We start from the raw sequence: 14,407 nt of genomic DNA, 5'->3' as shown, positions 1-14,407 counted from the left end.
CTGAATCTCAGCAGCTGGTTTACAAGTCCTAATTGATTTACTAGCTTGAATTTTGAGTGCTGCTTGTATTGCAGGTTTTAGCCTTAGAGAAGTAATGGGTAGTACAAGTGTAATTTCACCCTGCTCTTATTTAGTTATTTTTCTATTATTGTAATCTACTTTTTAATCTACTTCTATTATTAGAATCTACTTTTTCAATCCAGAAGCAGGCAGGGTGAGGTTGACGGCACGTTCTGATGCAACACACTTCTGTCTATGCAGATCCTGTGCTAGACTGCCTCCAATATGACCTGGATCTCAGCAAATACTGTTAGTACCTCCTGCAGACCACACTGCTAGAGGAGCGTGGAGCATTATCCAGGAGCTCTTGCCAGTATCCAACTTGGGTTCTGAGTCTTGAGAGTGTTTCTACTTTGCCTAGTCAGGCATAGATAATAAGATTTTTGTTTAAGCTGCTAGAGTCTGCTCTGTGAAAACACATGGCTTGTCTTGCTTGTCCAAGGCTACTAAGATGCCATTCATCCAACTGATCAAGTACTCTTTGCAAAATATCTGGATGTGCCCCTGTCCCCCAGAAAAGGGGAAAAAAATGAAATGCAGCCAAGTCCACTTATTTTATCCTATGAACATCTGAGATGAGCACAGGCTGATTCAGATGTTATAATATAGCATAGTTATAAAGCTGAGGAACATTTATCAAGCATTTCTGTCAACTACCACCCCTGACTAGGAGCCAAAGGAGGACTTAGATTTGAGATTCTTCAGTCTGGCACATTCCAGTAAACACATCAGCTGTCCACTGACACATTTTGAAAAACTGAATGACAGATATGTTGCGATAAACTTTTCCACTGTATAAAGTAGCCAGTATATGGGGGAAAAAAAAGGTTTTTTTCAAAATAATCTCTAGACCACAGTATTTTATTCATCTTCAAGAAACTACTCAAAGCTTAAACAGAAATTCACATTATATTGTTTAAAAATATTAGTTTTGTGTAGGATGTACTAAACACTAAATGTATTAGTATTTCAGAAAAAGCTTGTGAAGTTTCCAATTTCTAAGTTAAAGCTAATGATCTGTACAAATGCTGAATATGATTGCCTGTTTTTCCATACTAACTTGGTAAAGGAAAACCAATTTCTTTACATGTCCAGGAAGTACACTTCTCCACTTGAAAAATGTATTTTTGTTGGGGAAGAACCTTTCAAGACATCTGTAAAATATTCCAGTTTGAAAAATCATTGCTTGAAAGTATTCTTATTTTCTTTTTGTGAAAAGAAGAGGTGAGCATGATCTTTGAGATACTTGGGACTCTTTGTTACTTGATACAAACCCAAGAATTCCTGGAAGTAACATCTACACACCACAATTTGCAGGAGACGTAATCTGATCACAAGAGCTGTGAGCTATGAAACAAGAGAGAGGATAAGGGCATCAGCATGAAAATAAGAGCCTGGAAAAGTTCTGAGATGTGAAAAGAAAATAGACCATTGGGTGCAGGACTTTAGAAGTGAACCAAGACCCCTACAAAGTAGGAAGAAGATAAATGGTGTTAGCACTGAGTGTTCAAATATTGCTACTACGGCACTGACCAGCAGCATCTGCACTGCAAAAGTCCATTGAAAGAATCTCTACAGAAGTCAAGCCAGCTTTTTTTATGAGCTAAGCATAGTCTCTGGTCTATTTGTGAATGCTAGAAAAGTTCCAGGGAAATTAACAGAAAGTGTTGAAACTGCTGGCAAGTGTATTAATCTCTACTAAACTCCATGTTTGGATGCAATAGAGCATCCTATCCAAACAGGCAGCCTGTCCTGCTTCTCTCCTCCTCGCAGCAGCCATTGCTAATCCTTGTATTGGTCGCTTCTAAAGTCCAAATCGGAGCAACTCCACTGACCAGGCAACAAGTTCATATAAGACAACAATGTAAAGATGTTAAAAACTGAATAAATACACAAACATTTCAGTAAAGAGCAGTCATTGTTAATTTATTAAATAGTCTAACTGCCCGTAAAATACTTTATTTATAAAACCAACATTTGAAAATCTGGATAACTTACTCAACTTTGTAAAAGACAGAATACTTTAAAAGGAAAGGCAAACTTCTAAAAGATTCTGGAAATACTTTGTTACAAAACCTGGAACTAGTGTCAGTGACACCCAATCTTCCCCTCTCTCCCTGACAATTTTCACCACCTGCTTTTAGCTAAAGTATAAGCCAAGATTTCAAAACTGTAAATCACAGGGAAAACTCTACATACCACATAAGCTGCATCTCATAGCTACCAGACGTTCCGGCTGGGAAATCAAATCCTCACTCTCATCCACACTTAGGATAAGAGGTACCTTACCAGATTTCTCTGTAGACAGCTATTCCTGATTAGAACACGATTCCGTTCAGTACCCTGTCATGGTGTAGATCAGAGCTGCAAAATACATAGCCTGTTTCTAACCAGCAACCAGATGAGTAAGTTCTGTGTCCTGCTGGTAGATTTAAAGTCACTGAAGTTATTAAAAGTCCTTTAGTTTACCTGGGAACTAGATATGCGGGCAGCATGAGCCAGCCAGCCAGGTCCTAAGGCATGCCCCCCCTCTACGCACATGCTGTGCTACCAACCTTACAGCCGTGGGTCATCTCTCCCCGTTCCCAGTACGGGGACCGGCCAGGGACGGCAAGTGGCTGCCTCTGTCTTCTTTACCTGACGGGCTCCTGAGCGGGTTTTTGCGGCTGACGTGGGTGGGCAGAAAGGGGCTGGGGAAGGGGCAGGGGGCAGAGAGGGAGAGCCCATGGGCACAGTCTGGCAGGAACTGTTGCACGGCAGAAGGGTGCAGTTCAGTGCAGGTAAATTGGGAGCTTTAAGGCCTGGCAGCTCATTAGAGATGAGGCCATTTGAGGCAGACAGGACCATTTTTTCTCATTCACCTCTGCAATAGCGAGCAGTGATCTTGTGCTCCAAAGAGGCTCAAGAACAGTGTTTAAAACAACCTTCTTGAATTTATAGGCCACAGATGCTACCCATGCCCAAATTCAAAGACAGGCATAACGTCTTCCTTTAACAGCAAAGGATACAGAAGCCATTACATTTTTATGGTTGTACATGCATGTCTCAAGACCCCAGTAAGAACTATAGCATCACTGAGACTTCTGAAGGAGAGTCCAAATGGAAAGCAAAATACCGTCAGCATCCATGTGAATGTCAATTCTGCAAAATTCACAACCTTAACCAAAGTGAAAGGTTTCTATATTACCTGTATATGAATAATTTTTATATAGCTATATATATGTTATATATATTACATACATATATAATGCATACATACTGTCTCCATGTATATATTTATATACACATAAACAGCTGGCCACTCTTTACTGCATCTGTCAGATTTTAAGAAAATCAAAACAGTCTCAAAATACTAACAGTCATGCTTGGATTGCTCAGCATCTGACTGTGGCAAATCTACAGAACCTCTATGTAGTGCATAGGTTATATGGGCCTTATAAGAACTGCTTGAACTGAAGAAATGACCGATTATCTGTCAGTGTCATGATGCATAAATACAAACTGATCAGAACTAACTTCACAGTTACAGTTAAGAACAACTTTTTATACGAAGTATGATCATTTATCTAGCAGTATCAAGGGATTAAAAAGAGTTTTTTACAACCTTTTTAAATAGGTGCATCCAACATAAGCTACTATTATACTTACTTTTAGCATGTGGTCTCTGAAATCTCAAACAGCCATGAGTCTAACACGACTATGCAAATTTTGGGGAAATGCAGTTCATCTCAAAGGTCCTAAACCTAAAGCAACCCCTATTGAACTGTATCTCAAATAATCTGCCCCCTAGATGTGGGGTTATCACTGTAGAATTGTTCTCCCTTCAATTGCAAGAGGTAGTTGTGGAAACATTATCTGAAGTATTGATAAATGTTCTCGAGTAGGAAAACTACTTCAGTAGTTAGGAATGACTACTTTCCTGTTATTTCAGTATTCAGCGTCAAGTGCCTGCTTGCCACAAAGACCATGCAGGACAGAAGAGCAACAGCAAAATAAACGGATTACTAGGATTTCTCTCCTAGTTCACACAGAACAAGGTATTTTTGTTGCTGACCCAGAACTGCTAATGAATGAGTTATTGTTCAGATAGTTATGCATGTAAGTCACAACTTAGCCAAACATGTAATTTAAGGATAGGTCCCAGTTAAGCAAAGGAAAAGTCTTTCCATCCTAACCATCTGCAGATGCTATTGATAGCCACCACTACTGCTTGCACATGATATTAAGAGCCTATTCTGCTGTGGAGTTCAGCTATGCACTTCTATCATTAAAAGGAGTTGCCAGGCTTTGTTCAAAATGCCGCTCCTGCCTGCCCCCAATAGAGAGATCAACGTTGTGGGCTAGGCTAGCCCACTGGTGATGGAGCTAGAAAGTGCAACACTGCAATTCAACAACTTGAACTTGTAGCCACATTGTGACACCTGGGTCTATTCCAGACATCTTCTCCAAGGAGTATACGCCTTCAAAATCCACGCTGATCAGCGCATTGTGAAAGTACAGGACAGAACCCACTGTGAGGATGTGTGCCTCCTAGTCTTACAATTCGTATTCTGTAAAATTTCATTTTCTTGCCAAATGTTTCTTCTCCATTACCTGCTATAAGCAGAGTCTCATATACCAGCCCTGCATCTACAGCTACAGAAGCACACATACCACATCTGTGTATCCCATCTAACAAAACCAGGGCTCTATACACATACATCATAACCACAAGCCACATGGAAGAAAACTCACCACAATGCATCACAGCATCTACCATACAGATAACCCCTTGGCAATAAATATACATGCTCCACATATACCATGCAACAAGCCCAACCTCAACAAAAACATGTAATCTATCGCACACAACAAACCTGTGCCCCTGTGCAGAAATAGCCCGTCTGCGTGTCACGCAATACTCCTAAATGTGCTGCTTCCTATTGCCCATCAAGTGCCCAGGCTGTTCCAGGGCCTGGGGCTCCGTGCGCGTGGATGCACGTGTGTGTGGATGCACGCGCGTGTGTATGTGCACGCTCACCTGTGCAAGAAATGCATGAACATTAAGTGTCTAAGACTGCACATACATGAATGCGTGTGACTGCACACATCGCGTATACGAATGGACACGGTGCCTTCAGGTGTGTGAGCCTACGTGTGACTGGGTAGCACGCAGGCGCGTATGCGAGCGCGGCATACGTACAGGCGTGTGCACGTAGCACGTGTGAGCACGTGCAGGGGTGCCAGCGTGCCCGTGGAAGCCTATATACGGGGAGGGGGCGCAGAGTGCTGCCAACACACGTGCCAGCGCCTGTCCCGGCAGCGTGAATTTACACACCGGGGTGCGAGCGCGCACGTGTAACGCGTGTGCCAGCTCCCCTCCGTGTCCGTGTCAGTCTGCGTGTGCGCCCCCCCCCTCCCGCAGCACACGCGAGGCTGCGAGGACACGCCACGCACGGTGCCGTCTCCCTGCGCCAGCCGTCCCCCCCCCGTGCCCGTCAGTCCCGGCGGGGGTTAGCTGTGATACCCTGCCTGCGTGGGTGTCCGACAGGCCCTGCAAGGGGACGGGCGACCGCCACAGTCCCCCGTGGCCGTGCGAGCGCGGACGGGGGTGGGCAGCGGCCCCCAGCCCACCGGCGCGGTCCCCGCTCGGGACGGGACGGGGCCGGCCCGGTACCTGCCGAAGTGTCCCAAGGAGTCGAAGAGCCGCTCGGAGCTGGGAGCCATGGCGGGGCGGCAGCCTCGGCGTCGCTTGTCCCGGCGGTGCGGAGAAGAGGCACCGGCCCGGCCCGGCCCGGCCGCCCCCGCCGGGCTCCGACGGCCCCGCCCCGCCGGCGGGAAGGGCGGCGCTCGCGGCCCCTCAGCCAGGCGGGGCGGGGCGCGTGCCTAACGGTCGCCGCCCAACGGTCGCCGCCCCGCCGCCAAGCGTCCCCCTCCGCGCGGGAGCCGGTCCTGAGGCGGGACGGGCGGGACCCGCAGCCCCGGCGGCCCCTCTTTCGCCTCAGCGCGGCGGGGACGCCGCCGGCCGGGCAAAGGGGGTAGGGGGAGCTGGGCGGGCTTCGCCCGGCGGCAGCGGTGGCCGTCGCTGCTGCCTTCCCGCGTTAGGGCTGTGGTTCCTGAGGGAGGGGTTTGGTCTCTGGCAGCGGCTGGGCGCCTCGGACGCTTTCCTCTGAGGGATGGGTCTCTGCCTACCCCGTCGGGCAGCATCTGCCGCGCGCTCTTTTTTTCCCCCCACGAAAATTAAATTAAAGGAGGCAATTACGGGCTTAAATGCTCCTGTGACAATCGTTAATAATCTGGTGTTTCAGGGTCTAGTGTATTTCATGTGGACGTTTTCAATTAAAGGAGGGAATAAACAATTCTTTCCCAGGACGTCTTCTGAAGAAGACTCATTTTCAGTAGCCTTATAATCTGCTCTGTTATTACACGGGGCTTTCTCAAAGTATTAGCACACGACGTAAAATAGTATCACTTAATAAAGGTAAATTATGTAATGTGTCCCATCTCTGCATGACTGCCATTAGTACTCCAATTTGTAATGAAGCCTCAATTATATTTGGGCTTATTTTTATGTCTTATCCAGAGTAGACCAAGATAATAATTTTGAAATTGTTTGAGGATTAGCAAAGCAAGTTACAACAGGAGGCTTTTGTAATTAACTTAGCAGTGGGTTTTGTTGGAACAGGTAACGCTCTAGCAGCCCAGTCACTCTGGGCTCTAAGAATTAGGCAAGATACAGAAAAACTGTTGCAGTTGCAGCTCTCGTATTGAATATTTTTCCTCCCCAGAGCACTTGATTTCCCCCTTCTCAGGGGGATCCAAGTTCAAAGTTGTCCCTGCTCTGAGTGAGTAGATGGACCAGATGCCCCCCAAAGTGTCCTTCCAACCTAAATTATTTTATGATTCTGTGATGAAAGACACATTTCCAGCAGATTGCATGAGCTCTTTCTGGCTGCTCTAGTGGAAAACACAAGGGAAAAAAAACCCAAAATGCCAAGTCGATTCAATCTTATTAGATGTATACTTCATTTTTTAGGAAGCACAGAAAAAGCTGAGAAGTAAACCCCTGTTAAATCACTGGAAGTCAACCTTCCCTTTCCAAAACCTGTCCAAAATACTTGGGCAACCACACGGGCCATGAGGCTCCGCCATTTTGCAGGGAAATGTGCCTGTAAGAGACTGGCACCAAGCAAGCGCCACAACCATCCCTCTGCACAGAGCAGACGTTGGGGCTTCGGGGTGTCAATCTGTTCCGGCATAGACCTGGGAAAAGCAGATGTTCGTCAGGTTCCTTGGCTCCGAGTGACTCCTGACCGGACCAGCAAAATGAGCAAATATCGCGTTATACAACTAGGAATTTGAATAGTAAGTTCAGCAGGGGATTGCTCCTCACAGTGAGCGTGTTGTCAGGCCCCTCACCTCACCCAACAGTTTTGAAGGCATTGCTACGTTTGGCAAAGCTCCCCATATGTCTCTGTACATCTGCAAAGGACATTTTTAACAGTGAGTCTAGGGTTTGCTGCAGTTACTTTCTTAGGCTATGTAAACTAGTAAGTCTAAGGAAGGATTTGTTTGCTTTCAGTAAGAATTTTTGTAGTACAGGTTTTTTGCCTTATAAATATCAGCATTAAATTTAATCGTCCTTGGTTTTTTTTCTGGAGAATGTTTTCCAGGTTTGAAATGGTATGTGCTTGCATGCAGCACCGGTACTTTAACAAAGCATTTCTTTCTCCAAAGAACCACACTAGTTAAACAGTTAGTTGCAAAACCAAACACCACTGAATAGTAAACATTCCAGCTAAATATTGCATTGCTGCTCATGTGCCTGTTTTTAGTGTCTTGCCTCCTACAACAAGTAAATTCATTACTTTTCAACAGCATTATGGTATAGGGAAGAACTATGTATGGTGTAAAAGTCAAGCAGGAAATAGATAAATCCCTTTCAGCACCATTTTTTAAACCTAAAAAGATCCATCAATAGTTTTCTCTTTGTGGAATCTCTCACAGGCATTCTTGCACACATTTCTCTCTATGCTTGCCTCTTTGATAATAACCATGGCTTTACTGCCCATATCAAAGACAGGAAATTTGCACTCACTCCTATTAAAGTTAATACCAAACTCCCACAGGTCTGCATATCCAAAGGTTGTTAACGTATTTTCTGCAATGTCTGCTTCCTTAAACATGTGGTGGTCACAGATTTGCCTTGTTTCTTTCAAGCCTCAGAAGATGCACAACATGCTTTAAGTCTGCCTTCCTCCTATCCTGTTACACCAGCGCTACATGAAGCAATAACTGTGCTTTTAGTCATTGTTTTTCCTCACTGAGTTGTTTTTCACCGGAGTCGCATAGAAACAGTCATAGTACTGTTCATGTACAGTACACAGCTCTTTTTTCCACAGGATTGTGCTCTGTGATAAACTTGTGCTACAGAAAGTACAGGGAACATCTAAAGAAGAAATGAAAGATACCTATAATTAAAAGGTGTCAAGATTAGACCATCCGCATCCAAGCTCAATTTACTTCAGAATTTTAGGGATTTTTATTAGCCAAAGAAACTGAAGAGAGGTTGTGATCTCTTTCCTATAATATCTTTGGAAACCACTGGGATGCAAAGATTGAGGGTGTTCACAAAAGACAACACTCTCCAGGGTATTCTGGAGGTTTAAAATGTTGCCCTTTTAATCCCGCAAGGGGAATATGCAACGGTGCATCACAAAAAACTTCAGTTACAGGTTTAACCTCATTTCTGACACAAGCAGGCTGTTGTTCAACAGAGGCACTCAATATTACACAATCCTTGAGGAAGAAGTGATCTTAACAACTCATAATGGGAGAAGAGATGGCTTACAAAATAATCTCCTTCAGTTAGTCATTTCCACTAGGAAAAACCTGGCTTCTACTGGTAAGGACTGTTCCTGGCCTCCTCTTTTTTAAGAAGTCAAATGACAGTGTCACCAAAATATGAGAGGTGTATGAGGAACATGCCTGCGATGTGAATTTCTGTACGTGTTCTCATACATTCATATGTGCATGCTGAGCTTCAAATTACAGCTGCACCCTAAATACCAAAGTGGTGAGGACAGCAGATAACTGGTAGTGTTGCCAACACTTTTCCATGGACATAGGTGATGACTTCTTAAATGGAGCCAATTTGTGACCCATCTGTCTCCCCACTCCTTTTGACAAGGCTTGTAAACCACAGATGAGGAGCAGTATTACAGGGAACACAGGAACTGCAGTTGTGTCAAGCAAGAATCACAGATGGTCTAACTACTGCCACCAGCACTCAAGTCAAGCACGCAGGTAGAGTCCATCCCTGAGTGGTCTCCCATGTCTGCTTTATCACACTAGTGAAAAAAACCTCACTGAAATCAACCACAACATAGCTTGAACGTAACCTTCTGTTTTGAAGTTACCAATTCCTGTTCCCTTCCAGGGAAAACCTGCAGGATGATTGCAAGTGCATTTATCAATGAAAACACAATGGAAGCTTCTAGAGAGTAAGCCCAAAATGGGTCTTACTTGCATAAATGTCTGTCAGCCATTGAATTGCTGGTGTTGAAAAAAGCTTGCAGAAAACTTGTCTTTACAAGAAGTAGGGAAGTAATGCAGACGTTGCTTTTGTCTGCTGGAAAGTAAAATAAGGCATTATATGAGTTTTACTTTGGTGGTTTGGGGGTTTTGCAATTACATTGCAATAGCTTGTGCATCATTATGCATTTACCAGACTTAAAAACATGGTCAATCGTGTAGCAAGTAGGTTGATAAAGCACATGCACCCAGCTATGCAAAAACTTTTGGGATTCTCCTGAACTATAGGGAAGGAGCCCTGCAATTCCCTGTTTTCTCATGACAGTCCAAGCATTTTCTTATCAACCTTAAAGAACCAGAGCCATAGTAAGGTTGACAGGAGAGCATTTGGTCAGCAGCTACTACAAGACAAATACGCTCAGTACATCTTCTTTTCCCTGCTGCTGCTACTCAAACAGCAGGCCAGGCAGGCACGAGGCAGTTTTAGCAGCCCCAAGTCATTTGCTATGGCTTTGGCTATACTTTTTCTTCCACTGTCTCCTGGATGGGACTCTGGAATAATCACAAGGGACTCCTCCAGAGAACTCACTCAGGATTTATATTCAGCACAATAAAGGCCCAGATAGGATTTTGAAAGCCTAGCAAGTGTCTCCTAGTTGTACTGTGGACATCTGCAAAGACACACCTAATCATGATACTTCAGTGTGGGCTACTTCAGTTTCATGTTTTCAAGAACTTTTCTTCCACGGTATCCTTTTGTCTGAAGTTATTCCAGCTGTACAGATGATGAATGCATACGAACAGACTACTTCATCATGGAAGATTTCTATACTGGTCCAATATGAATAAACAGTCTTCTTGAATAATGAAAAAGTAATTCAGACATTCAGAAAAGCAAGCAGAATGTGCAGGAAAGCAATGAGAGCTTTGCAGGTCATTACTCCATCTAAACTCTTTGGGGGAACAGAAGCCCCTTAGCAATAAGGAAGATGGCAATGAGAATTTGTCTGAATATTGTTTCAGTTTTGGACTACACCTACAGTGTGTACACATAGGCCTGGCCTCCTAGGGAATGCAGAAGCTAAACTCTATGGTATCTTTATGATAGAGTTCTTCAGGGATGCCTTATAAAAGTCTGAGAGCTCTGATATACATCTTAAAAATACCATTTAGCAAAAGTTTAATCTAAACAGAAATTCCAAAGAGAGCACTCTAATTAAACATTAACACAGTGCACTCAAAACCCCGACTTTAGTTGTGTTTCAATTATTATTTTTTTAGTATGTTTCCTCCCTTCCTGTAAGATCAGGGATCACATATTAGCCAGGACACAGCATCAGAAAGCATGCCAGGGGACACAGGGCTCAGTGGCAAAGTCTAGGCAATAGTCTCTCAAGCTCTGTCTGCTCCAAGGTTTTCAGCACAACTTCCTCACGATTAATGTGACCAGGGGAGCAACAACATGGTCTTGTGAACTCCCCAGCGCCCTCCTAAAACAGCAGTATGCATGATTGCAACTGCGGTGTTAGCAGGGTTACAAAATTGTTCTCTGCCAGTCTGTATTTAACTGAAGAACAGAGAATGCGTCCTTGAGTATGCTGCATTTTGTACTGGTTATGTTTTGCTGTTTTGTACAGACAAAATATACAGGAGGACAGAAATAAAAGATAATGGGAAGAAAGTGCTTCAAAGAGTGGGAAGGGAGCTCACAGTTCAATTTTGTAATCCTGTTAAAAGTAAAATTAAGAAGTGACTAGAATTTATGCTGCATTGGAACCTGCATAAGGAAAAAATACAATTACCAAGTGACCCTATACACTAGCAGAGACAGAGATAATATAAGCCAGAAGCTGAAAGTTGAAGCCAGATTCACTGAAATGAGAAACAAGGTCCATGTCCATAGCAAAAAGTGTAAATAATCATTGGAACCATTAACCAAAGGAACTGATGGACTCTCCACCCCTTGAAATTTTCTAACCATCATCAAGTTAGATCGTTTTCACTTTTATAGATAGATAGATGGATAGATATTCTCTTATATAGAGGTATTCTCATATATAGGGGTATTTATCAAATGAGTTCAATAATAAAACAAGTTGAAAGTCTATATCCTTCGCTATGCAAGTGATCAGGCATGCAAGTAGTGCCTTCTAACTTATAAATGTATTCAGAGAGAAAATTGATGAGGTTAATTTTGTGTTGCAGTTAATTAGTTAAACAATGCTGGCAATTACTGAATTTCTTTAGCTGCTGCCATGCCAATGTATTGAACTCTGAAAACTGGAGTTTCTTTGGGACCTCACAGACAAGCACTGTGGCTTCTTAACAGTGCAGAAAAAACAGCAGCATATCATGTTAGCTTAAGCTATTTAGCATGAATAACCAAGGACGCAGTCAAGAGAGATCTGACAGATTTAGATGAAGTGACTGAAGATGATACCAATACCAGCTGTCTGCTCCATTGCCCTCCACTTGATGCCTCAGCAAATCTATGGTCTGTGAAACAGGCTGGCTGAGGTATAGATTTCATATTGTTTAGCCCTGTCTATGTTGGCAGAAAGGTGGGTTGGACCTGTGTGCCAGTAGTGACTTAAACTACTGCATTTTGGACTCCCAGGTCCTGTCTGTTGGTGGTCTCAGCAATGAGGAAGTGGCAGGACAGATTTCAGAGCAGGAAGGACGCCAAGGACAAGCGCCTCAGGGATCTGAAATACATACTGTGTTTACTGTATACTGCAAAATAGCACCCTGGCTAATAAAGCAGACAAGCAAAAATTACTTTCCATACATCCATAGGAGCTACTTATTTCCTAATGTAAGATGACTGTAACATAGGGTGAAGAGCAATGAAGTGTAACTGAAATTTTTGAGAAAAAAATACTTCCTTCTTGTAAGAAAAGTACTAAACATGACAGACATATTTTTTGTGCATTTGGCAAAAATCAGACAGAGACTATACACAGATATGCAGCCAGGTAATGTCAGATACTCTCATCAAACAGTCTCATTTGAAGGCAAAAATTTTACACAACTTTGACAACAGATTCAAAAGCTATTGCTACACACAGTTATAGAATCATTCCTATTCTGCATACCAGTTAGGGATACAAAATGCCATAGGTGAGTTTGCATTCACTGGACTGATTGTGTTCAGGCTATGAAGACCCGAAAGGAAAAAGAGGCTTGTTTAGCTGAATCTCCAAAGACACATGCAAGCACCCGCCACTCAGAAACTCCAGTCTCAGGCTGATGTTGGCTACGTAAACACTTTAAAGTATTAAAGACTACTGCAAAGCTGAGCCAGGTGAAATCCACAAATGGCTGGAAAGCAAATCCAAACTCTGATTCTACAACCTTGTCCAAGCAGAACCCCATAGAAAACCTCGTACCAAGTCCTGTTGCTGTGTCCATAACTTCCTAAGAGGTATGGAGCAGTCACTCTTATAAAGCAATGCTCCAGATGGGGTTTTCCACATAGAAGCAGTGCAAGGGAAGCAGGAGTAGATTAAGATGATGCCAAAGCCAAGCAGCATAGATGGTAAACATTACAGCAAGGACCTTCCAGGAGAAGCCGTACCAAGCAACGGTCTTGTCTCTCCTTGCAGGCACACCACCACTCCCAGACAAGAGGCAAGAAAAATTACACATTTTGGCAAAATTTGCTGGCAATTTTGGGTATTATGCACTTAACTGTAACTCTTCGGTTTCCTGTACAGGGTAATTCATGTCCGTGTAGAGAGTCCCACGACAGATGGCATTTCACACTCTATAGCACACACCCTGCACCAAAAACCCCATGCATTTCCAGTGTCTCCCTTCACTTAACTGAGCTATCAGCAACCACCACTAGTTTAACATGGTGCCAGCTGAAGCTGTCCCTCCTTTTCACTTCTGAAATTGGTACGTGTGATTCCTCAAGATTTGTAGAGTCCTGTTTTTCTTTGGACAAATGTTGCTGTGAAAGTACAACATGAACTTTGGTGACATACTAGCAAAGTCAATATCCTTACAGCATTTCTGCTGCTTTACTTCCCCTTTGATACACTTGGCTCTTAAATCTTGCAGTGGAAATGACCTGGGTTACACTGATTTTTTTTTTTTTGCAGTTGCTTTTCTCCCAATTGACCCAGTTTATCTTTTACTGCATGTGCTGATGCCTGCTGTATGCTAAAAGACCACAGTGAGGCAGGTATGCTCAGTGAGTTCTTGCCAAGCCTTTGGGATTAACAGTTTATTTAGTATTCCTCCTACACCCTGTCACGCTGGCCCATGTGAGTTTTCAAGCAGAAAGCAGTGATTACCCAGAATGCTGCTCCTGTTACTTTTGAATTTGCTTGGCTGACTCGAGAGGGACTGAACTAAGTCTGCACTAAGTCTGCACATGCTCAAGGACTTCCAATCCTCTCAAGAAAATTATTTTAAGGTACTAAATATTGTTTCTGTTCAGAACAAATCACACAGGATACACAGCTGAGTTTTCCAAAGGACATAATTAAAACATGCAAGGCTTGATGTAAGCACTTGATTGCAAAACCAAACCAAACCACTCAGTATTTTGACAGCTGTAATATTAGCAACTCAAGAAACTAAAGGAGTGATTTTGTGCACTTACTATACATCTCATGCTTCTCTGAGATTCCCCAGCATACAAACACAAATCATCCCAGGACATAAACTTGGGTAAAGGGAAAAATCCAGTCCGCCATCCTCCGTTACTGCTTCAGTTCAGATGGAGAAAATGGGCAGAAAGGTGTGAAATGAAAGAAGTAAAATGATGAGGCTCTGAATTTTCTTCCATTTATTTAAGAAACATCAAGCTATGATTGATTTGAAG

General features: G+C 43.3%; 1 protein-coding gene across 5 annotated transcripts in view; it reads right to left on the bottom strand.

The window, feature by feature from the left end:
- Nucleotides 1-14,407, bottom strand: part of SLC22A16 (solute carrier family 22 member 16) — a 66,965-nt gene that overhangs the window by 32,398 nt on the left and 20,160 nt on the right. Inside the window, exon 1 of one of the 5 annotated variants that reach the window (XM_075046814.1) lies at nt 5,717-5,791. The exons of the other annotated variants lie outside the window; for them this stretch is intronic. Coding sequence (XP_074902915.1) covers nt 5,717-5,766 — 50 coding nt within the window. The 5' untranslated portion in view covers nt 5,767-5,791. Of the gene's footprint in view, nt 1-5,716; nt 5,792-14,407 lie in introns of those variants that run through there. 5 annotated transcript variants of the gene reach the window in all.

This window comes from Buteo buteo, chromosome 15, assembly GCF_964188355.1.
Source record: "Buteo buteo chromosome 15, bButBut1.hap1.1, whole genome shotgun sequence".
In the NCBI taxonomy this organism is placed as follows: Eukaryota; Metazoa; Chordata; class Aves; order Accipitriformes; family Accipitridae; genus Buteo; species Buteo buteo.
Note: the sequence above shows the minus strand (reverse complement) of the source record. Positions and strands in the feature narration are given on the sequence as shown.